Below are 25,720 nucleotides of genomic sequence, written 5' to 3'. Positions count from 1 at the left end.
TGGGTTTGTGTCCTTATACTGGACAGAGACTGGGTTTGTGTCCTTATACTGGACAGAGACTGGGTTTGTGTCCTTATACTGGACAGAGACTGGGTTTGTGTCCTTATACTGGACAGAGACTGGGTTTGTGTCCTTATACTGGACAGAGACTGGGTTTGTGTCCTTATACTGGACAGAGACTGGGTTTGTGTCCTTATACCGGACAGAGACTGGGTTTGTGTCCTTATACTGGACAGAGACTGGGTTTGTGTCCTTATTCTGGACAGAGACTGGGTTTGTGTCCTTATTCTGGACAGAGACTGGGTTTGTGTCCTTCTGGTGGACAGAGACTGGGTTTGTGTCCTTCTGGTGGACACAGACTGGGTTTGTGTCCTTCTGGTGGACAGAGACTGGGTTTGTGTCCTTCTGGTGGACAGAGACTGGGTTTGTGTCCTTCTGGTGGACAGAGACTGGGTTTGTGTCCTGATACTGGACAGAGACTGGGTTTGTGTCCTTATATTGGACCGAGACTGGGTTTGTGTCCTTATACTGGGCAGAGACTGGGTTTGTGTCCTTCTACTGGCCAGAGACTGGTTTTGTGTCCTTATACTGGGCAGAGACTGGGTTTGTGTCCTTATACTGGACAGAGACTGGGTTTGTGTCCTGATATTGGACCGAGACTGGGTTTGTGTCCTTATACTGGGCAGAGACAGGGTTTGTGTCCTTATATTGGCCAGAGACTGGTTTTGTGTCCTCATGCTGGCCAGAGACTGGGTTTCTGTCCGGGTACTGGGCAGAGACTGGTTTTGTGTCCTTTTTCTGGGCAGAGACTGGGTTTTTGTCCTTATACTGGACAGAGACTGGGTTTTTGTCCTTATACTGGACAGAGACTGGGTTTGTGTCCTTAACTGGGCGGAGACTGGGTTTGTGTCCTTATATTGGACCGAGACTGGGTTTGTGTCCTTATATTGGACCGAGACTGGGTTTGTGTCCTTATACTGGGCAGAGACTGGGTTTGTGTCCTTATACTGGACAGAGACTGGGTTTGTGTCCTTATACTGAGCAGAGACTGGTTTTGTGTCCTGAAATTGGCCAGAGACTGGGTTTGTGTCCTTATACTGGGCAGAGACTGGGTTTGTGTCCTTATACTGAGCAGAGACTGGGTTTTGTGTCCTTATACTGGGCAGAGACTGGTTTTGTGTCCTTAACTGGGCGGAGACTGGGTTTGTGTCCTTATACTGGACAGAGACTGGGTTTGTGTCCTTATACTGGACAGAGACTGGGTTTGTGTCCTTATACTGGGTAGAGACTGGGTTTGGTTCCTTATCCTGGTCAGAGACTTGGTTTGTGTCCTTATCCTGGCCAGAGACTTGGTTTGTGTCCTTATCCTGGGCAGAGTCTGGGATTGTGTCCTTACACTGTGCAGAGACTGGATTTGTGACCTTATACTGGGCAGAGACTGAATTTGTGTCCTTATACTGGGCAGAGACTGGATTTGTGTCCTGATACTGGGCAGAGACTGGTTTTGTGTCCTTATCCTGGACAGAGACTGGGTGTGTGTCCTTATCCTGGACAGAGACTGGGTGTGTGTCCTTATACTGGGCAGAGACTGGTTTTGTGTCCTTTTTGTGGAGAGAGACTGTGTTTTTGTCCTTAGACTGGGCGGAGACTGGGTTTCTGTCCTTATACTGGGCAGAGACTGGGTTTGTCTCCTGATACTGGGCAGAGACTGGGTTTATGTCCATTTACTGGTCAGATACTGGGTTTGTGTCCTTATGCTGGGCAGAGACTGGTTTTGTGTCCTTATACTGGACAGAGACTGGGTTTGTGTCCTTATACTGGACAGAGACTTGGCTTGTGTCCTTATACTGGACAGAGACTTGGCTTGTGTCCTTCTACTGGACAGAGACTGGGTTTGTGTCCTTTCTCCTGGGCAGAGACTGGTTTTGTGTCCTTATACTGGACAGAGACTTGGCTTGTGTCCTTATACTGGACAGAGACTGGGTTTGTGTCCTTATAATGGGCAGAGACTGGGTTTGTGTCCATATACTGGACAGAGACTGGGTTTGTGTCCTTATAATGGGCAGAGACTGGGTTTGTGTCCATATACTGGACAGAGACTGGGTTTGTGTCCATATACTGGACAGAGACTGGGTTTGTGTCCATATACTGGACAGAGACTGGGTTTGTGTCCATATACTGGACAGAGACTGGGTTTGTGTCCTTATACTGGACAGAGACTGGGTTTGTGTCCTTATAATTGGCAGAGACTGGGTTTGTGTCCTTATAATGGGCAGAGACTGGGTTTGTGTCCATATACTGGACAGAGACTGGGTTTCTGTCCTTATAATGGGCAGAAACTGGGTTTGTGTCCTTTTTCTGGGCAGAGACTGGGTTTGTGTCCTCATACTGGGCAGAGACTGGGTTTGTGTCCTTCTTCTGGCCAGAGACTGGGTTTGTGTCCTTATCCTGGACAAGACTGGGTGTGTGTCCTTATACTGGGCAGAGACAGGGTTTGTGTCCTTCTTCTGGCCAGAGACTGGGTTTGTGTCCTTATCCTGGACAGACACTGGGTTTGTGTCCTTATACTGGGCAGTGACTGGGTTTGTGTCCTTCTGGTGGACAGAGACTGGGTTTGTGTCCTTCTGGTGGACAGAGACTGGGTTTGTGTCCTTCTGGTGGGCAGAGACTGGGTTTGTGTCCTGATACTGGGCAGAGACTGGGTTTGTGTCCTTATACTGGGCAGGGACTGGGTTTGTGACCTTATACTGGGCAGAGACTGGTTTTGTGTCCTTATACTGGGTAGAGACTGGGTTTGTGACCATATGCTGGGCAGAGACTGTGTTTGTGTCCTTATCCTGGACAGAGACTGGGTTTGTGTCCTTCTGGTGGACAGAGACTGGGTTTGTGTCCTTATACTGGGCAGAGACTGGGTTTGTGTCCTTTTTCTGGACAGAGACTGGGTTTGTGTCCTTATACTGGGCAGAGACTGGGTTTGTGTCCTTATACTGGGCAGAGACTGGGTTTGTGTCCTTATACTGGGCAGAGACTGTGTTTGTGTCCTTATCCTGGGCAGAGACTGGGTTTGTGTCCTTATACTGGGCTGTTATCGGGCTTGTGCCCTTATTGGAACATTGGAACAGGAGTAGGCCATTCAGCCCCTCGTGCCTGCTCCGCCATTTGATAAGATCATGGCTGATCTGTGATCTAACTCCATATACCTGCGTTTGGCCCATATCCCTTAATACCTTTGGTTGCCAAAAATCTATCTATCTCAGATTTAAATTTAGCTATTGAGCTGGTATCAATTGCCGTTTGCCGAAGAGATTTCCAAACTTCTGCAACCCTTTGTGTGTAGAAATGTTTTCTAATCTCGCTCCTGAAAGGTCTGGCTCTAATTCTTGGACTGTGCCCCCTTCTCCTAAAATTCCCAACCAGCGGAAATAGTTTCCCTCTATCCACCCTATCTGTTGCCCTTAATATCTTATAAACTTCGATCAGATCACCCCTTAACCTTCGAAACTCTCGAGAATAAAACCCCAAATTGTGTAATCTCTCCTCGTAACTTAACCCCTGACGTCCTGGTATCATTCTCGTAAACCTACGCTGCACTCCCTCCAAGGCCAATATGTCCTTCCGAAGGTGCGGTGCCCAGAACTGCTCACAGTGCTCCAGGTGCGGTCTAACCAGGGTTTTGTATAGCTGCAGCATAACTTCTGCCCCCTTGTACTCTAGTCCTCTCGATATAAAGGCCAGCATTCCATTAGCCTTCTTGATTATTTTCTGCACCTGTTCATGACACTTCAATGATCGATGTCCCTGAACCCCTAGGTCCCTTTGGTCACCCATGTTTTTAACTTTTTACCATTTAGAAAGTACCCTGTTCTCTCCTTTTTTGATCCAAAGTGGATGACCTCACATTTGTCTACATTGAATTCCATTTGCCACAATTTTGCCCATTCACCTAATCTATCAATATCGCTTTGTAATTTTATGTTTTCATCTACACTGCTTACAATGCCACCAATCTTAGTGTCATCGGCAAACTTAGATGTGAGACTTTCTATGCCTTCATCTAAGTCATTAATAAATATTGTAAATAATTGAGGCCCCAAGACAGATCCCTGTGGGACTCCACTAGTCACATCCTGCCAATGTGAGTACCTCCCCATGATCCCTACTGTCTGTCGCCTTTCGCTCAGCCAACTTCCTAACCAAGTCCGTACTTTTCCCTCAATTCCATGGGCTTCTATCTTAGCTAACAGTCCCTTATTTGGGACCTTATCAAATGCCTCTCTTTGCTTTCCTTATTTCCTTTTTTACGTCATCCCTGTACTTTCTATACTCCTCTAGGCTTTCTGCAGTATTTAGTTTTCTGTGACGTTCATAAGCTTTCTTTTTTTGCTTTATCTTGCTCCGTATACTTCTAGACAACCAGGGGCTCTAAATTTGGCAGTGCCACCCTTTTTCTTTGAGGGGACGTGTCTGCATTGTACCTGTAGAATTTCACTTTTTAGTGCCACCACTGGCTTGCCACTGATTTCTCCTCAAGTAGTTGTGTCCAGTCGACTTCGTTCTGTAAAATTTGCCTACCCCAACTTAAAACATTTACTCCTGATTTAACTCTGTCCTTTTCCATAATAATGCTAAAACTACCCGAATTGTGGTCACCATCCCCAAAATGGTCACCCACTGTCACTTCACCCACTTGCCCATCTTCATTTCCCACTGGCAGAAACTGGGCTTATGTCCTTATACTGGGCAGAGACTGTGCTGGTGTCCTTTAACTGGACAGAGACTGGGTTTGTGTCCTTATTATTGCGAGAGACTGGGGTTGTGTCCCTGTACTGGACCGGGACTGGGGTGTGTCCCTGTACTGGGCAGGGACTGGGTTTGTGCCCTTACACTGGGCAGAGACTGGGTTTGTGTCCTTACACTGGGCAGAGACTGGGTTTGTGTCCTTACACTGGGCAGAGACTGGGTTTGTGTATATATACTGGGCAGAGACTGGGTTTGTGACCTTACACTGGGCAGAGACTGGGTTTGTGTATATATACGGGGCAGAGACTGGGTTTGTGTACGTATGTTAATCATCAGCAAAGTGATGGAAGGTGTCGGCGACAGTGCTATCAAGCGGCACTTACTCACCAATAACCTGCTCACCGATGCTCAGTTTGGGTTCCACCAGGACCACTCGGCTCCAGACCTCATTACAGCCTTGGTCCAAACATGGACAAAAGAGCTGAATTCCAGAGGTGAGGTGAGAGTGACAGTGACTGCACGCGACATCAAGGCAGCATTTAACCGAGTATGGCACCAAGGAGCCCTAGTAAAATTGAAGTCAATGGGAATCGGGGGGAAAACTCTCCAGTGGCTGGAGTCATACCTAGCACAAAGGAAGATGGTAGTGGTTGTTGGAGGCCAATCATCTCAGCCCCAGGACATTGCTGCAGGAGTTCCTCAGGGCAGTGTCCTAGGCCCAACCATCTTCAGCTGCTTCATCAATGACCTTCCCTCCATCATAAGGTCAGAAATGGGGATGTTCGCTGATGATTGCACAGTGTTCCGTTCCATTCTCAACCCCTCAGATAATGAAGCAGTCCGAGCCCGCATGCAGCAAGACCTGGACAACATCCAGGTTTGGGCTGATAAGTGGCAAGTAACATGCGCGCCAGACACTTGCCAGGCAATGACCATCTCCAATAAGAGAGTGTCTAACCACCTCCCCTTGACATACCATTGCCGAATCCCCCATCCTGGAGGTCACCATTGACCAGAAACTTAACTGGACCAGCCACATAAATACTGTGGCTACAAGAGCAGGTATTCTGCGGCGAGTGACTCACCTCCTGCCTCCCCAAAGCTTTTCCACCATCTACAAGGCACTAGACAGGAGTGTGATGGAATACTCTCCACTTGCCTGGATGAGTGCAGCTCCAACAACACTCAAGAAGCTCGACACCATCCAAGACAAAGCAGCCCACTTGATTGGCACCCCATCCACCACCTAAACATTCACTCCCTTCACCACCGGCGCACAGTGGCTGCAGTGTGTACCATCCATAGGATGCACTGCAGCAACTCGCCAAGGCTTCTTCGACCTCCCAAACCCGCGACCTCCACCACCCAGAAGGACAAGAGCAGCAGGCACATTCCCCACCAAGTCACACACCATCCTGACTTGGAGATATATCGCCGTTCCTTCATCATCGCTGGCTCAAAATCCTGGAACTCCCTTCCTAACAGCACTGTGGGAGAACCTTCACCACACGGACTGCAGCGGTTCAAGAAGGCAGCTCACCACCGCCTTCTTGGGCAATTAGGGATGAGCAATAAATGCTGGCCTCGCCAGCGATGCCCACATCCCATGAACGAATAAAAAAAAAGGACTGGGCAGAGACTGGGTTTGTGTCCTCATATTGCACAGTGACTGTGTCGGTCTGGTTTCTGTCCCTGGATTGACCACTCACTGTTTGTTCACTCTCGCTCTGGTTTCTGTCCCTGGATTGACCACTCACTGTTTGTTCTCTCTCGCTCTGGTTTCTGTCCCTGGATTGACCACTCTCTGTTTGTTCACTCTCGCTCTGGTTTCTGTCTCTGGATTGACCACTCTCTGTTTGTTCTCTCTCGCTCTGGTTTCTGTCCCTGGATTGACCATTCTCTGTTTGTTCTCTCTCGCTCTGGTTTCTGTCCCTGGATTGACCACTCTCTGTTTGTTCTCTCTCGCTCTGGTTTCTGTCCCTGGATTGACCACTCACTGTTTGTTCTCTCTCGCTCTGGTTTCTGTCCCTGGATTGACCACTCACTGTTTGTTCTCTCTCGCTCTGGTTTCTGTCCCTGGATTGACCACTCACTGTTTGTTCTCCTCGCTCTGGTTTCTGTCCCTGGATTGACCACTCACTGTTTGTTCTCCTCGCTCTGGTTTCTGTCTCTGGATTGACCACTCACTGTTTGTTCTCTCTCGCTCTGGTTTCTGTCTCTGGATTGACCACTCACTGTTTGTTCTCTCTCGCTCTGGTTTCTGTCCCTGGATTGACCACTCACTGTTTGTTCTCTCTCGCTCTGGTTTCTGTCTCTGGATTGACCACTCACTGTTTGTTCTCTCTCGCTCTGGTTTCTGTCCCTGGATTGACCACTCACTGTTTGTTCTCTCTCGCTTTGGTTTCTGTCCCTGGATTGACCACTCTCTGTTTGTTCTCTCTCGCTCTGGTTTCTGTCCCTGGATTGACCACTCTCTGTTTGTTCTCTCTCGCTCTGGTTTCTGTCCCTGGATTGACCACTCACTGTTTGTTCTCTCTCGCTCTGGTTTCTGTCCCTGGATTGACCACTCACTGTTTGTTCTCTCTCGCTTTGGTTTCTGTCCCTGGATTGACCACTCTCTGTTTGTTCTCTCTCGCTCTGGTTTCTGTCCCTGGATTGACCACTCTCTGTTTGTTCTCTCTCGCTCTGGTTTCTGTCCCTGGATTGACCACTCACTGTTTGTCTTGTGTTGCTCGGGCTCTGTGGATTTGTGAGGTGTGAATGATCAGTGCGAGTTGAGTGCCTTTTCCTGTAAGGAAGTCTGAAAGGAAGTGAAACTGACACCTCGAGCCAGTTTTCCATATGCAACAAATGCACGTAAAAACCAGACATTCCAGACAGAAAAGCCTGCCTTGAAACCACTCTGCTCCGTCCTTTCCTGAGCATGAAACAAGAGAGGCGCCTGTGAGCTGCAGTCACTGAGTGCCCAGAGGGGGAGGGGGAGGAGGGGCTGCAGCTCTCTCTCACAATAGCAGCTATTAACACTCCACTGCAGGGTGCCAGAGAGGCGTATAAAAAGCTGCCAACATGATTGTTCTCTCTCTCTTTCCTTGGGCCTGTGATAGAGGCAGAGCGTCAGCCTGCGAACACCAAGAGGGGAAGGAGAGGCAGAGCAGAACAATGGAACCTGAAAGGCCACCAGCCCCAGCCCCAGAGGCAGAGCGTCAGTCTGTGAACACCGAGGAGGGGAAGGAGAGGCAGAGCAGTACAATGGAGCCCGAAAGGCCCCCAGCCCCAGAGGCAGAGCGTCAGTCTGTGAACACCGAGGAGGGGAAGGAGAGGCAGAGCGGGACAATGGAGCCTGAAAGGCCCCCAGCCCCAGAGGCAGAGCGTCAGTCTGTGAACACCGAGGAGGGGAAGGAGAGGCAGAGCGGGACAATGGAGCCCGAAAGGCCCCCAGCCCCAGAGGCAGAGCGTCAGTCTGTGAACACCGAGGAGGGGAAGGAGAAGCAGAGCAGGACAATGGAGCCCGAAAGGCCACCAGCCCCCCAGCCCCAGCCCAGGTAAGCAGCCTGCTCTAAGTTTGTATCAACACTTTCTGTTGTAAGAAATTGATTGTGTGTGAGGTCCTTCAGGACACGGAGAGTGGGGAATGCTGCAAATCTTGTTTCAGGTTCTACAGGACTCTGAGGTTAGAGCCCACAGGTAGGCCAAAGGCCTTAACAACAACTTGCATTTATATAGCACTTTTAACATAGCAAAACAGGAGCGATTATCAAACAAAATTTGACACTGAGCCACATAAGGAGGTATTAGGACAGATGGCCTAAAGCTTGGTCATGGAAGTAGATTTTAAGGAGACTCTTAAAGGGGGAGGGAATTCCAGAGCTTAGGGCCTAGACAGCAGAAGGCACGGCCGCCTATGGTAGAACAATTCAAATCAGGGATGCGCAAGAGGCAAGAATTGGAGGAGTGCAGAGATCTCGGAGGATTGTAGGGGCTGGAGGAGGTTACAGAGATAGGGAGGAGCAAGGCCATGAAGAGATTTGAAAACAAGGATGAAACTTTTAAAATCGAGGTGTTGCCAGGCAGGGAGCCATTGTAGGTCAGCGAGCACAGGGGGTGATGGGTGAACAGGACTTGGTGCAAGTTAGGATACGGGCAGCAGAGTTTTGGGTGAGCTCCAGTTTATGGAGGGTGCAAGATGGGAGGCCGGTCAGGAAAGCAGTGGAATAGTCCAGTCTAGAGGTAACAAAGGCATGGATGAGGGTTTCAGCAGCAGATGAGCTGAGGCAGGGGTGGAGACAGACGATGTTATGGAGGTGGAAGTAGGCGGTCTTGGTGATGGAGCGGATATGTGGTGGGAAGCTCATCTCGAGGTCAAATAGAATCATACATACAAGTTTACAACATGGAAACAGGCCCTTCGGCCCAACATGTCCATGTCGCCCAGTTTATACCACTAAGCTAGTCCCAATTGCCTGCACTTGGCCCGTATCCCTCTATACCCATCTTACCCATGTAACTGTCCAAATACTTTTTAAAAGACAAAATTGTACCCGCCTCTACTACTGCCTCTGGCAGCTCATTCCAGACACTCACCACCCTTTGAGTGAAAAAATTGCCCCTCTGGACCCTTTTGTATCTCTCCCCTCTCACCTTAAATCTATGCCCCCTCGTTATAGACTCCCCTACCTTTGGGAAAAGATTTTGACTATCTACCTTATCTATGCCCCTCATTATTTTATAGACTTCTATAAGATCACCCCGAAATCTCCTACTCTCCAGGGAAAAAAGTCTCAGTCTATCCAACTCTCCCTATAAGTCAAACCATCAAGTCCAGGTAGCATCCTAGTAAATCTTTTCTGCACTCTTTCTAGTTTCATAATATCCTTTCTATAATAGGGTGACCAGAACTGTACACAGTATTCCAAGTGTGGCCTTACTAATGTCTTGTACAACTTCAACAAGACATCCCAACTCCTGTATTCAATGTTCTGACCAATGAAACCAAGCATGCTGAATGCCTTCTTCACCACCCTATCCCCCTGTGACTCCATTTTCAAGGAGCTATGAACCTGTACTCCGAGATCTCTTTATTCTATAACTCTCCCCAACGCCCTACCATTAACGGAGTCGGTCCTGGCCCGATTCGATCTACCAAAATGCATCACCTCACATTTATCTAAATTAAAGTCCATCTGCCATTCATCGGCCCACTGGCCCAATTTATCAAGATCCCGTTGCAATCCTAGATAACCTTCTTCACTGTCCACAATGCTACCAATCTTGGTGTCATCTGCAAACTTACTAACCATGCCTCCTAAATTCTCATCCAAATCATTAATATAAATAACAAATAACAGCGGACCCAGCACCGATCCCTGAGGCACACCGCTGGTCACAGGCCTCCAGTTTGAAAAACAACCCTCCACAACCACCCTCTGTCTTCTGTCGTCAATCCAATTTTATATCCAATTGGCTACCTCACCTTGGATCCCGTGAGATTTAACCTCATGTAACAACCTAACATGTGGTACCTTGTCAAAGGCTTTCCTGAAGTCCATGTGGACCACGTCTACTGCACAGCCCTCATTTATCTTCTTCGTTACAAATAGGACACCAAGTTTGCGAACGGTCTGATTCAGCCTCAGACAGTGGCCAGGGAGAGGGATGGAGTTGGTGGCTAGGGAACAGAGTTTGCGGCGGGGAACAGAGGCAATGGCTTTGGTCTGCCCAATATTTCGTTGGAGGAAATTTTGTTCATCCAGTACTGGATGTAGGATAAGCAGTGCAACAAATCAGAGACAGTGGAGAGGGTCAAGGGAATGGTGGTGAGGTAGAGCTGGGTGTTGTCAGCGTATGTCGTTTCCAGATTCTATTCCCACTTCTCCCAGTTTCAGATAAGCCTGTGCTGCATTAAGCTGTGCTTCTTGTGGAACCTGACGTGTTTTCAGATGATGTCACCGAGGGACAGCAGGTAGATGAGAAATAGGAGGGGGCCAAGGATAGATCCTCGGGGTACTCCAGAGTTTACGGTACGGGAGTGGGAAGAGAAGCCGTTGCAGGTGATTCTCTGGCTGTGACTGGATAGATAAGAATGGAACCAGGCGAGCGCAGTCCCACCAAGCTAGACGGCGGAGGAGAGGCATTGGAGGAGAATGGTGTGGTCAACCATGTCCAAAGGTTGCAGACACGTTGAGAAGGATGAGGAGGGATAGATTACCATGGTCACAGTCACATAGGATGTCATTTGTGACTTTGATAAGAGCCATTTCAGTATAGTGCACGGGCGGAAACTTGATTGGAGGGATTCAGACATGGAGTTGCGGGAAAGATGGGCACAGATTTGGGAGGCGACAACATGGTCGAGGAGAGGTTGGAGATGGGGCGGTAGTTTGCAAGGACAGAGGGGTCAAGGATGTGTTTTTTGAGGATGACGGCAGATTTGAAAGGGAGGGAGACAGTACCTGAGGACCATTAATGATAACATGGGGGCCAGCAGTTTGATGGGAATAGGATCAAGGGAGCAGGAGGTGGATCACATGGTCAAAATGAGCTCAGAGAGGGCATGAGGGGAGGTAGGAGAGAAACTAAAGAAAGATGCGAGTTCATGACTAGGGAAGGGGGGATCCATAGGGGAAGTTTGGCTCGGTGGGCTCGGGGAAGGGAGGGAAGCGGCAGAGGCAGCTGAACGGATAGTCTCAATCTTCGTGACAAAGAAGTCCATGAGTTCATCGCACTTGTTGGAGGTGATGGTGGAGGGGGCAGGGGAGAGGGGTTTAAGAAGACGGTTTGTAATGAAGAGAAGCCGGGGGTTATCTTTGCATTCCAGGATGTGCAAGTCTATGTCCCATGGACTTAAGGGAGCGGAGATGAGGGCCGTACCAGGGGAAACCACCAGGGTGAGAGAGAGAGTAATGGTTTTAACGGGGACAAGGGCATCAAAGGTGGAGGTGAGGGTGTGACTGAGCAGATCATTAGCTGCAGAAATACCATAGTGAATGGAGGGCCAGAGGCTAGACAGTTGGGAATTTGAAAGTGCCGTTGTAAATGACTTGGGAGAGTTTTTTCTAGGGCCGGACACAGAAGGAAGTGGGATTGGGAGGAGGAAGGGGGAATGTGGGTGGAGAGGGTTACAAGGAAGTGATCAGAGATGGCCTGATCTGTGATTGACACGATGGGAGTAGAGAGGCCAGGTGAGATGGTAAGGTCGAGGGGGTGACTATGAATATGGATAGGGGAGTTCAGATGGAGGGAGAGATTGAGGGAGGATAGGAGGGCAGTGAACTCGGAGGAGAGAGAGCATGATGAGTTGAGATGGAGATTGAAATCACCGAAGGTGAGAAGTCGCTCGGTGCAGAGGCTGAGGGTGAAAAGCAGAGAGGATATCTTGATGAGAAACTTGGTGGGCGGTAGAGAATGAGGATTTTAAAGGAGAGGTGAGAGGGGTGGAACAAGGTGAGATGCTTAAAGGAGGAGAAGGTGCCAGAGGAGTAGGGGGTCAGTTCAAAGTGTGATTTGGTGACAAGGGCGATCTGGGCGGGGCAAGTGGTGGATACAGCCAGGCAGGGAGGCTTCATCAAGGGGGAAGGTATCATTACCCAACAGTCAGGTTTCCAGCAAGGCCATAATGTCAATGCAACCATCCACAATAAGCTCATGGATGGCAAGGGTCTTGTTCGCAAATGAACGGACATTCTGGAGGTGATAGCGAATTCACTGGCAGGGTCCGCAGGGGCAGCCCTGGGAGGGGTGGGTGAGATGGGAAGGAGATTGGCAAGAATAGCCCCCAGCAGATGCATTGGGCGGGAAGATCAGTGAGAGGGTAGACGGGGCAGTTGGAGATAAACACAGGCCGAGAACTCAGCAAAAGCACCAGGGGCTTTAAGGCTGTGCATGTAACACAACACTGCCTTTCTCGAACTAAAACCTTCATTTTCATTCCCTGGGAATCGCACTCTGGCTGCCTGTCCCCTCCCTGGGATGTTCAGGTGAAGCTGGCCTGAACCCTCCACAATTACAGCCTGCACGAAGATCTTCAGGGACAGTCAGTTAATCCCACTCACTCACCCTGCTTCATTCTAGTTGGACCTGTGATGGCTGAGTTCTGAGACCCAATCCTGCCAGAACTGAGTGATAAACAGATGCCCAGCCTGCGGTGGGGAGTAAGCGGGCTTTTGCAGCTCTCTCCCTCCATGTGTTGTAATGAAGACCCCGTGCTCTGTCTCATGCTCTAACATTCTTTCCCAGGATCCCAACACCTGAGAGGGAGGCTGCTCCCCTCCCTCTCAGCCGATTCGTCCTCCTGCAACGTACCAGCAATAATAAAGCTTGGTCCCCTGACGGTTGTATTTTCATTCCTACCGCTTAGTCAGGGATCATACCTTACAAACCGCAGTATGAATTACCAACCTTTGTAATGTGAGGTTACTGGGACAGAAACCTTGTAATGTGGGGTTACTGGGACAGAAACCCTTGTAATGTGGTATTACTGGGACAGAAACCCTTGTAATGTGGGGTTACTGGGACAGAAACCCTTGTAATGTGGTATTACTGGGACAGAAACCCTTGTAATGTGGTATTACTGGGACAAAAACCCTTGTAATGTGGGGTTACTGGGACAGAAACCCTTGTAATGTGAGGTTACTGGGACAGAAACCCTTGTAATGTGAGGTTACTGGGACAGAAACCCTTGTAATGTGGGATTACTGGGACAGAAACCCCTGTATGTGGGGTTACTGGGACAGAAACCCTTGTAATGTGGGATTACTGGGACAGAAACCCCTGTATGTGAGGTTACTGGGACAGAAACCCTTGTAATGTGGGATTACTGGGACAGAAACCCTTGTAATGTGGGAATGCTGGGACAGAAACCCTTGTAATGTGGGATTACTGGGACAGAAACCCTTGTAATGTGGGGTTACTGGGACAGAAACCCTTGTAATGTGGGATTATTGGGACAGAAACCCTGTAATGTGGGATTACTGGGACAGAAACCCCTGTATGTGGGGTTACTGGGACAGAAACCCTTGTAATGTGGGATTATTGAGACAGAAACCCTTGTAATGTGGGATTACTGGGACAGAAACCCTTGTAATGTGGGATTACTGGGACAGAAACCCTTGTAATGTGGGAATGCTGGGACAGAAACCCTTGTAATGTGGGATTACTGGGACAGAAACCCTTGTAATGTGGGGTCACTGGGACAGAAACCCTTGTAATGTGGGATTATTGGGACAGAAACCCCTGTAATGTGGGATTATTGGGACAGAAACCCTGTAATGTGGGGTTACTGGGACAGAAACCCTTGTAATGTGGGATTACTTGGACAGAAATCCTTGTAATGTGGGATTAGTGGGACAGAAATCCTTGTAATGTGGGATTAGTGGGACAGAAATCCTTGTAATGTGGGGTTACTGGGACAGAAACCCTTGTAATGTGGGATTACTGGGACAGAAACCCTTGTAATGTGGGATTAGTGGGACAGAAATCCTTGTAATGTGGGATTACTGGGACAGAAACCCTTGTAATGTGGGATTAGTGGGACAGAAATCCTTGTAATGTGGGATTAGTGGGACAGAAATCCTTGTAATGTGGGATTACTGGGACAGAAACCCTTGTAATGTGGGATTAGTGGGACAGAAATCCTTGTAATGTGGGATTACTGGGACAGAAACCCTAGTAATGCGGTATTACTGGGACAGAAACCCTTGTAATGTGGGATTACTGGGACTGAAACCCCTGTATGTGAGGTTACTGGGACAGAAACCCTTGAAATGTGGGATTACTGGGACAGAAACCCTTGTAATGTGGGAATACTGGGACAGAAACCCTTGTAATGTGGGATTACTGGGACAGAAACCCCTGTAATGAGGGATTAATTGGATGAAACCCCTGTAATGTGGGATTATTGGGACTGAAACCCTTGTAATGAGGGATTAATTGGATGAAACCCCTGTAATGTGGGATTATTGGGACTGAAACCCTTGTAATGTGGGGTTACTGGGACTGAAACCCTTGTAATGTGGGATTATTGGGACAGAAACCCTTGTAATGAGGGATTAATTGGATGAAACCCCTGTAATGTGGGATTATTGGGACTGAAACCCTTGTAATGTGGGGTTACTGGGACTGAAACCCTTGTAATGTGGGATTATTGGGACAGAAACCCTGTAATTTGGGATTATTGGGACAGAAACCCCTGTAATGTGGGATTATTGGGACAGAAACCCTGTAATGTGGGGTTACTGGGACAGAAACCCTTGTAATGTGGGATTACTTGGACAGAAACCCCTGTAATGTGGGATTATTGGGACAGAAACCCTGTAATGTGGGATTATTGAGACAGAAACCCTTGTAATGTGGGGTTACTGGGACAGAAACCCTTGTAATGTGGGGTTACTGGGACAGAAACCCTTGTAATGGGTTAGTTGGACAGAAACCCTTTTCATGGGGGAATACTGAGATGGAAAGCCTTGTAATCATGGAATGTTAAGAAGGCTGAGGGGAGACTTGATTGAGGTGTACAAAATTATGAGGGGCCCAGATAGAGTAAACAGGAAGTACCTGTTTCCCCAAGCAGAGGGTTCAAGAACTAGAGGACATAGATTTAAGCTGATTGGCAGAAGGAGTAGAGGGGCATGAGGAAAAACATTTTCCCCAGAGGGTGGTGGGTGTATGGAATTCGCTGCCTGAATTGGTGGTAGAGGCAGGGACCCTCAACTCTTTTATAAAGTACCTGGACCTGCACCTAAAGTGCTGTAAGCTGCAGGGCTACAGACCGGGTGCTGGAAGGTGGGATTAGAATGGGCACCTGGTTGTTCTTCGAGCCGGCACGGACACGATGGGCTGAATGGCCCCCTTCTGTGCTGTATCTTTTCTATGGTTCTATAAGGAGGCTATTCGGCCCATTGTGCCTGTGCCAGTCCTTTGAAAAAGCTGTTGAATTAGTCCCACACAGCACCTCTTTCCCCAGAGCCCTGCTGTTTTCTCCACTGTCGGTATTTCTCCAATTCCCTTTTGAAAGTTACCATTGAATCTGCTTCCACTGCCCTTTCCGGCAGTGCATTCCAGATCAGAACAACTCGATGTGTAAATAAAATTTCTCCTCATCTCTCATCTGGCTCTTTTGCCAATTGCCCAAAGTCTGTGTCCCCTGGTTACTGACCCTGGAAACCGAGTAAATAAGAAGACTATCAAAGCCTCCTCCTTTACTGTGACTTTGGCAGCATCCTCTTCTTTTGTGAAGACAGATGCAAAATACTCATTCAGCTCCTCAGCCCTGCCATCTGCTTCTCAGTTTTGAAAGCTCCCATTGACCCCCAGCATCCACAGATTTTTGGGGCAGAGTTCCAGATTTCCACCATCCTTTGTGTGAAGACGTGCTTCTTGATTTCACCCCTGAACAGCCGAGCTTTAATTTTAAGGTTATGCTCCTTGTTCTGGACTCCCCCCACCATCTCTATCGACCCTATCAATTTCTTCTTCATTAGATCACCATTTCATCTTCTACACTCAAGGGAATACAAGCCTAACCGATACAACCTGTCCTCATCATTTAACCCTTTTAATTCCAGTATCATCCCGGTGAATCTGGACTACACCCCTCCAAGGCCAGTATTTCCTTGCTGAGGTGCGGTGCCCAGAACTGAACACAGTCTCCAGATGGGGTCTGACCAGAGCTCTGTCCAGCTGTAATCTCCAGCCCTCTTGAGATTAAAGCCTTTTAAATAATTTTTTCTACCTGTCCACTAGCTTTACGTGATTTGTATATCTGGACCCCTAAATCTCTCTGCTCCTCCACAGATCTGAGCTTCTTGGCATTTAGAAAATACTCTGATCTATCTTTCTTAGGTCCAAAGTGGATGACCTCACACTTTCCCACATTGAACTCCACCTGCCACAGTTTTGCCCACTCATTTAATCAATCAATGTCCCTTTCCATCTTTCTGCTCCCATCTACACTATTTACTGTGCCAGCTCACTTGTTGTCGTCAATAAACTTGGATATACGGCTCTCTGTTCCGTCATCTAAGTCATCTATAAATATAGTGAAAAGCTGCGGCCCCAGTTCAGATCCCTGGGGGACACCACTAGTCACATCCTGCCAATTTGAGTACAGACCCATTATCCCCACTCACTGTCTCCCACCTCCTTATTAATTCTCTAGCCAAGCCAATAGGTTGTCTCCAATTCCATGCGCTTTCACTTTTTGTTAAGTCTCTTGTGTGGAACCTTATCAAGTGCCTTCTGGAAGTTGATATAAATAATATCTCTAGACTCTCCATTATCTACCACAATAGTAACCGCCTCAAAACATTCAACTAGGAGGGGGGCTTTAGATTCCTGGGGCATTGGGACCAGTTCTGGGGGAGGTGGGACCTATACAGGCCGGACGGGTTTCACCTCAACAGAGCTGGGACCAATGTTGGGAGGTTCACTAGTGCTGTGAGGGAGGGTTTGAACTAATTTGGCAGGGGGATGGGCACCAGGATATAGCATTGTAAAGGAGAAAGAAGGTGCACAAAGGATTGGGAGAGACAGATAGTATTAGAGCAAGAAACAGTACGGTATTAGGTGGGGTCAGACTAAGAGAGAGTACAAGAAGGTCTAAGATTGGTTTACAGTGCATGTGTGTAAACACACAAAGTGTGGTAAATAAGGTCGGTGAGCTGCAGACGCAAATAGTCACATGGGAATATGATGTCGTGGCGATAACAGAGACCTGGCTCAAAAAAGGGCAGGATTGGAGACTAAATATTCCTGGATACAAGGTGTTCAGGAAAGATAGGGAAGGGAAGAAAGGAGGGGGGTGGCAGTATGGATTAAGGAGAATATTGCAGTGCTGGAGAGAGAGAATGTCCTGGAGGGGTCAAGGACAGAATCTATTTGGTTAGAGTTAAGAAACAATAGAAGTGCCATTACACTACTGGGTGTATTCTATAGGCCACCAACCAGTGGGAAGGATATAGAAGAGCAAATTTGCAGGGAAATTACAGAGAGGTGCAAAAGCCATCGAGTAGTGATAACTGGGGACTTCAGTATTCTAATATAGACTGGAATATTAAATCAGGCGCAAATAAAAACAGAAAATACTGCAGACGCTCAGCAAGTCAAGCAGCATCTGTGGAGAAAGAAACAGAAGAGCTTCCGTCAGAACTGAAAGATTTTAAGAGTAAAAGTTTTTTGAGCAAGTACAGAGCCAGGGAAAGGGGGGTGGGAGGGAGGGGTGGGGAGGAAAGAATAAAAGGGAAGGTCTGTGGTAGGGTGGAGGGCATGAGTGATTAAATGACAAATGGGATGAAGGTGAAGAAACAAAAGATGTGTCTCGAGGAGCTGTAAATGGTAACAGCAGAATCATCACCAGCATTTGCTGACCGAAGAAATGGGAGTAGTGGTTCTGATCTGAAGTTATTGAAATCAGTGTTGAGTTCGGAAGGTTGTAAAGTGCCGAAACGAAAGATGAGATGCTGTTTTTTGAGTGTGTTAAGGAGAACTTTCTTGACCAGTACGTTTCCGCCCAATGAGGAACGAGGCATTGCAGGACTTGGTTCTGTGGAATGAGGTGGGCCAAGTGGAACAAGTGAAATTTAGGGAACAGCGATCATAGTATCATAAGGTAAGAATAGCTATGGAAAAGGACATGGACCACTCTAAACTAAAAATACTCAATTGGAGGAGGGCCAATTTCAGTGGGATGAGAACAGATCTGACCCGGGTAAATTGGAATCAAAGATGGGCAGGCAAAACTGTCATCAAACAGTGGGCGGCCTTTAAAGAGGAGATGGCTCGGGTACAGTCTAGGTACATTCCCACGACGGGGAGAGGTAGGGCAACTAAAGTCAGAGCTCCCTGAATGACAAAAGAGATAGAGAGTAAGATGAAGCAGATTTGTTAAAGGCAAATCGTGTTTAACTAACCTGATAGAGTTTTTTGATGAGGTAACAGAGAGGGTTGATGAGGGCAATGCAGTTGATATGGTTTATATGGACTTTCAAAAGGCGTTTGATAAAGAGCTGCATAATAGGCTTGTCATCAAGGTTGTCGCCCATGGAATATAAGGGGCAGTGGCAGCATGGATAGGAAATTGTCTAAGTAACAGGAAACAGAGTAGTGGTGAACGGTTGTTTTTCGGACTGGAGGGAGGTATACAGTGGTGTTCCCCAGGGGTCGGTGCTGGGACCACTGCTTTTCTTGATATTAATGACTTGGACTTGAGTGTACAGGGCACAATTTCAAAATTTGCAGGTGACACAAAACTTGGAAGTGTAGTGAACAGTGAGGAGGATAGTGATAGACTTCAAGACGATATAGACAGGCTGGTGGAATGGGCGGACACGTGGCAGATGAAATTTAACGCAGAGAAGTGTGAAGTGATACATTTCGGTAGGAAGAACGAGGAGAGGCAATATAAACTAGAGGGTACAACTCCAAAAGGGGCACAGGAACAGAGAGATCTGGGGGTATATGTGCACAAATCATTGAAGGTGACAGGGCAGGTTGAGAAAGTGGTTAAAAAAGCAAACGGGATCCTGGGCTTTATAAATCGAGGCAGAGAGTATATCGAGGCAAGGAAGTCATGATGAACCTTTATAAAACACTGGTTCGGTCACATCTGGAGTATTGTGTCCAGTTCTGGGCACCGCACATTAGGAAAGATGTGAAGGTCTTAGAGAGGGTGCAGAGAGATTTACTGGAATGATTCCAGGAATGAGGGACTTCAGTTACGTGGATAGACTGGAGAAGCTGGGATTGTTCTCCTTGGAACAGAGACAGTTGAGAGGAGATTTGATAGGAGTGTTTAACATCATGAAGGGTCGAGACAGAGTAGATAGAGAGAAACTATTCCCATTGGTGGAAGGGTGAAGGACAGAGGACACAGATTTAAGGTGATTGGCAAAAAAAACCAAAGGGGACATGAGGAAAAACGTTTTTACACAGCGAGTGGTTAGGATCTGGAATGCACTGCCCGAGGGGGTGGTGGAGGCAGATTCAATCATGGCCTTCAAAGGGGAACTGGATAAGTACTTGAAAGGAAAAAAAATTGCAGGGCCATGGGGAAAAGGCGGGGGAGTGGGACTTACTGGATTGCTCTTGCAAAGAGCTGGCGTGGACTCGATGGGCCGAATGGCCTCCTTCTATGCTGGAACCTTTCTATGATTCTAGGTTCGTTAGACACAACTTATATTCTCTGGAGTTTCGAAGGTTAAGGGGTGATCTGATCGAAGTTTATAAGATATTAAGGGGAACAGATAGGGTGGATAGAGAGAAACTATTTCCGCTGGTTGGGGATTCTAGGAGTAGGGGGCACAGTCTAAAAATTAGAGCCAGACCTTTCAGGAGTGAGATTAGAAAACATTTCTACACACAAAGGGTGGTAGAAGTTTGGAACTCTCTTCCGCAAACGGCAATTGATACAAGCTCAATTGCTAAATTTAAATCTGAGACAGATAGCTTTTTGGCAATCAAAGGTATTAAGGGATATGGGCCAAAGGCAGGTATATGGAGTTAGATCACAGATCAGCCATGATCTTATCAAATGGCGGAGCAGGCACGAGGGGCTGAATGGCCTACTCCTGTTCCTATGTTCCTAACCTTCACAAATCCATGCTGGCTCTTTCTGATCAGTTCATTATTTGTCGAAATGCTCAGTCACTCTGTCCCTAATAACAGATCCTAGTAACTTCCCCACAACTGACAATAGACCAATAAGCCTAGAATTTCCTATTTTATCTCTCCTGCCCTTCATAAATAGTGGAGTGACATTGGCAATTTTTCAATCCAAGGGGACATTCCTGAATCAAGAGAGTTTTGGAAGCTCATGTCTGGAACATCTACAGTTTCTAAACTTCTTCTGATCCCCTGGGGATGGAAACCATCAGGTCCTGGAGATTTATCTATCCTTAATCTCATTATTTTCTTCATCTCCGTTTTTTTTATACATGTATTAAATCGAGTATGTTCCTCCCCCTTGGTTTATTTTTTACTTTACCTCCTATCTCTGGTCCTTTATCCTCATCCCCTGCTGTGAAGACCAAGAGAAAGAAAATATTTAGCAAGTCTGCGATTTCCTGAGAGATGGGAACCAGTGAGTGTAGAACTGAGCCCAGTCAGAGTCAGCACCTTCAGGGGAGGAGAGAGAGGGGAACCAGTGAGTGTAGAACTGAACCCAGTCAGAGTCAGCACCTTCAGGGGAGGAGAGAGAGGGGAACCAGTGAGTGTAGAACTGAACCCAGTCAGAGTCAGCACCTTCAGGGGAGGGGAGAGAGGGGAACCAGTGAGTGCAGAACTGAACCCAGTCAGAGTCAGCACCTTCAGGGGAGGAGAGAGAGGGGAACCAGTGAGTGTAGAACTGAACCCAGTCAGAGTCAGCACCTTCAGGGGAGGGGAGAGAGGGGAACCAGTGAGTGCAGAACTGAACCCAGTCAGAGTCAGTACCTTCAGGGGGAGGAGAGAGAGGGGAACCAGTGAGTGCAGAACTGAACCCAGTCAGAGTCAGTACCTTCAGGGGGAGGAGAGAGAGGGGAACCAGTGAGTGCAGAACTGAGCCCAGTCAGAGTCAGCACCTTCAGGGGAGGAGGGAGAGAGAGGGGAACCAGTGAGTGCAGAACTGAACCCAGTCAGAGTCAGCACCTTCAGGGGAGGAGAGAGAGGGGAACCAGTGAGTGTGGAACTGAACCCAGTCAGAGTCAGCACCTTCAGGGGAGGAGAGAGAGGGGAACCAGTGAGTGTGGAACTGAACCCAGTCAGAGTCAGCACCTTCAGGGGAGGAGAGAGAGACGAACCAGTGAGTGTGGAACTGAACCCAGTCAGAGTCAGCACCTTCAGGGGAGGAGAGAGAGGGGAACCAGTGAGTGTGGAACTGAACCCAGTCAGAGTCAGCACCTTCAGGGGAGGAGAGAGAGGGGAACCAGTGAGTGTGGAACTGAACCCAGTCAGAGTCAGCACCTTCAGGGGAGGAGAGAGAGGGGAACCAGTGAGTGTAGAACTGAACCCAGTCAGAGTCAGCACCTTCAGGGGAGGAGAGAGAGGGGAACCAGTGAGTGTCAAACTGAACCCAGTCAGAGTCAGCACCTTCAGGGGAGGAGAGAGAGGGGAACCAGTGAGTGTAGAACTGAACCCAGTCAGAGTCAGCACCTTCAGGGGAGGGGAGAGAGGGGAACCAATGAGTGTAGAACTGAGCCCAGTCAGAGTCAGTACCTTCAGGGGGAGGAGAGAGAGGGGAACCAGTGAGTGCAGAACTGAACCCAGTCAGAGTCAGTACCTTCAGGGGGAGGAGAGAGAGGGGAACCAGTGAGTGCAGAACTGAACCCAGTCAGAGTCAGTACCTTCAGGGGGAGGAGAGAGAGGGGAACCAGTGAGTGCAGAACTGAGCCCAGTCAGAGTCAGCACCTTCAGGGGAGGAGGGAGAGAGAGGGGAACCAGTGAGTGCAGAACTGAACCCAGTCAGAGTCAGCACCTTCAGGGGAGGAGAGAGAGGGGAACCAGTGAGTGTGGAACTGAACCCAGTCAGAGTCAGCACCTTCAGGGGAGGAGAGAGAGGGGAACCAGTGAGTGTGGAACTGAACCCAGTCAGAGTCAGCACCTTCAGGGGAGGAGAGAGAGACGAACCAGTGAGTGTGGAACTGAACCCAGTCAGAGTCAGCACCTTCAGGAGAGGAGAGAGAGGGGAACCAGTGAGTGTGGAACTGAACCCAGTCAGAGTCAGCACCTTCAGGGGAGGAGAGAGAGGGGAACCAGTGAGTGTGGAACTGAACCCAGTCAGAGTCAGCACCTTCAGGGGAGGAGAGAGAGGGGAACCAGTGAGTGTAGAACTGAACCCAGTCAGAGTCAGCACCTTCAGGGGAGGAGAGAGAGGGGAACCAGTGAGTGTCAAACTGAACCCAGTCAGAGTCAGCACCTTCAGGGGAGGAGGGAGAGGGGAACCAGTGAGTGTAGAACTGAACCCAGTCAGAGTCAGCACCTTCAGGGGAGGAGAGAGAGGGGAACCAGTGAGTGTAGAACTGAACCCAGTCAGAGTCAGCACCTTCAGGGGAGGAGAGAGAGGGGAACCAGTGAGTGTAGAACTGAACCCAGTCAGAGTCAGCACCTTCAGGGGAGGGGAGAGAGGGGAACCAGTGAGTGCAGAACTGAACCCAGTCAGAGTCAGTACCTTCAGGGGAGGGGAGAGAGGGGAACCAGTGAGTGTAGAACTGAACCCAGTCAGAGTCAGCACCTTCAGGGGAGGAGAGAGAGGGGAACCAGTGAGTGTGGAACTGAACCCAGTCAGAGTCAGCACCTTCAGGGGAGGGGAGAGAGGGGAACCAGTGAGTGTAGAACTGAACCCAGTCAGAGTCAGCACCTTCAGGGGAGGATGGAGAGAGGAACCAGTGAGTGTAGAACTGAACCCAGTCAGAGTCAGTACCTTCAGGGGAGGAGGGAGAAGTGACCAAGTGATGAATCTGAATTTCAGCGCAGATTTAGGAAATGTGTGGGACGGGAATTTACAGCTTTTGGGGAACAAGAGAGGAAAGAATTTTCCATCGAAACTCGAATTGTCTGTTCTGAATTTCTATCCTGTATTTACAGTGATGACTTTTGTAAACTCCTTTTACAGGGGATTAGAAGGGGAGGATTTACAGACAGGAAACTCAAACCAAACATCACGTCAAGATCTGACAGAGTCCCTCGATTCATCAGGACCTGAATATCGTCGGTCTTTGAGCGTAGAAGGAGAAATGTTTGTCTGTTCTGTGTGTGGGAAAAGATTTAAAACATTAGTGTGGATGGAAAAGCATCGAGACACACACACCCGAGGGAGAGTGTTCCAGTGTTCTGACTGTGGAAAGAGCTTTAACCAGTTGCACAGCCTGAGAAATCACTGCAACATTCACAGTCATGAGAAACCATACACCTGCTCTATATGTGACCGAACCTTCAGCGGTTCAGACAGCCTGATGATGCACAAGTGCAATGATACAGGGGAGCAACCCTATAAATGCGGTGTGTGTGGGAAGGGATTCAGTTACCCATCGAAGCTGGAGACTCATTGGCGTAGTCACACTGGGGAGAGGCCGTTCAGCTGCTCTGTGTGTGGAAAGAGATTCACTCAGACATCCAACCTTCTGACCCACCAGCGCATTCACTCTGGGGAGAGGCCGTTCACCTGCTCCGTGTGTGGGAAGGGTTTCACTGGTTCATCCAATCTGCAGATACACCAACGCACTCACACTGGGGAGAGGCCGTTCAACTGCTCCCTGTGTGGGAAGGAATTTACTCAGGCATCCAGCCTGCTGACCCACCAGCGCATTCACACAGGGGAGAGGCCGTTCACCTGCTCCATGTGTGGGAAGGGATTCACTCGTTCATCCCACCTTCTGACACACCAGCGCATTCACACTGGGGAGAGGCCGTTCACCTGCTCCGTGTGTGGGAAGGGATTCACCCGGTCATCCCACCTGGTGACACACCGGCGAGTTCACACTGACGACCGACCCTTTAAATGCTCCGAGTGTGGGAAGACGTTTAAAGGCTCTGAGGAACTGATGAAACACCAGCGTATCCATACTGACGAGAGGCCATGTGGCTGCACCCTCTGTGGGAAGAGGTTCAGGCAGTTGTCCCACCTGCTGACTCACCAGCGAGTTCACACCGGGGAGAGGCCGTTCAGCTGCTCCATGTGTGGGAAAGAATTCACTCAATCGTCCCACCTGCTGAGACACCAGCGACTTCACACTGGGGAGAGGCCGTTCATCTGCTCCATGTGCGGGAAGGACTTCGCTCAATGGGCTGAGCTGCTGACACATCAGTGTGTGGTGACCAATCAGGTGCAGGCAGCCACAGACCCATTGGTCTTCCTTCAGTTTCAGGTATAATGCCGTGGATTATCAGAGTGAAGTCAAGGATTATCTGTACAATAAGAATCCGGAGGTGCTGAGAGGTACAACTTCTTTCACACACATCCACCAACCAGTTGTATTTCTGCAGTGCCTCTAACGGTTCCTCATCGCAAATGGTCGCTGAACCAGTAACGGAGACATTAGGAGGGGTAACCAAAAACTTGCTCAGAGATGGGTTTTAAGGAGGTCTTTGTCTTGAAGAGGAGAGGCAGCTTGGTTTAAGGAGAGAATTGCTGAATCTAGGACCCAGATAGCTCAGGCCGGATCTGGGGGAGCAGGGTATTTGGAGGGAAATCGAGCAGCAGGAGTTATATAGAGACAGGGTTGGGGGGTGGGGGTTGTAATCAGGGGCGAGGACTTGAATCTTGGAATTGGGAAGCCAATAGAGGTCAAATAAAGAACTTCGGGGAAATCTCATTATATTGAGAGTGCTGAGAATGGGGAACTCACTGTCACGTGGAGTGGTGAGAATGGGGAACTCACTGTCACGTGGAGTGGTGAGAATGGGGAACTCACTGTCACGTGGAGTGGTGAGAATGGGGAACTCACTGTCACGTGGAGTGGTGAGAATGGGGAACTCACTGTCACGTGGAGTGGTGAGAATGGGGAACTCACTGTCACGTGGAGTGGTGAGAATGGGGAACTCACTGTCACAGGGAGTGGTGAGAATGGGGAACTCACTGTCACGTGGAGTGGTGAGAATGGGGAACTCACTGTCACGTGGAGTGGTGAGAATGGGGAACTCACTGTCACGTGGAGTGGTGAGAATGGGGAACTCACTGTCACGGAGTGGTGAGAATGGGGAACTCACTGTCACATGGAATGGTGAGAATGGGGAACTCACTGTCACGTGGAGTGAGAATGGGGAACTCACTGTCACGTGGAGTGGTGAGAATGGGGAACTCACTGTCACGTGGAGTGGTGAGAATGGGGAACTCACTGTCACGTGGAGTGGTGAGAATGGGGAACTCACTGTCACGTGGAGTGGTGAGAATGGGGAACTCACTGTCACGTGGAGTGGTGAGAATGGGGAACTCACTGTCACGTGGAGTGGTGAGAATGGGGAACTCACTGTCACGTGGAGTGGTGAGAATGGGGAACTCACTGTCACAGGGAGTGGT

General features: G+C 48.9%; 1 protein-coding gene across 2 annotated transcripts in view; it reads left to right on the top strand.

Moving 5' to 3' along the window:
* LOC137319147 (zinc finger protein ZFP2-like) overlaps positions 1 to 25,128 on the top strand; it is a 174,113-nt gene extending 148,985 nt beyond the window's left edge. For both annotated transcript variants that reach the window (XM_067981493.1, XM_067981492.1), the window contains exons 3-4: positions 7,845 to 8,282; positions 23,318 to 25,128. In XM_067981493.1, the coding sequence (XP_067837594.1) occupies positions 7,900 to 8,282; positions 23,318 to 24,575 (1,641 nt within the window). In that variant the 5' untranslated portion in view covers positions 7,845 to 7,899 and the 3' untranslated portion in view covers positions 24,576 to 25,128. The remainder of the gene's footprint in view (positions 1 to 7,844; positions 8,283 to 23,317) is intronic.
* The last annotated feature ends 592 nt before the right edge of the window (positions 25,129 to 25,720 follow it).

The sequence above is a fragment of the Heptranchias perlo genome, unplaced genomic scaffold (genome assembly GCF_035084215.1).
Source record: "Heptranchias perlo isolate sHepPer1 unplaced genomic scaffold, sHepPer1.hap1 HAP1_SCAFFOLD_74, whole genome shotgun sequence".
NCBI lineage: Eukaryota > Metazoa > Chordata > Chondrichthyes > Hexanchiformes > Hexanchidae > Heptranchias > Heptranchias perlo.
This window is presented reverse-complemented; position numbering and strand designations above follow the sequence as displayed.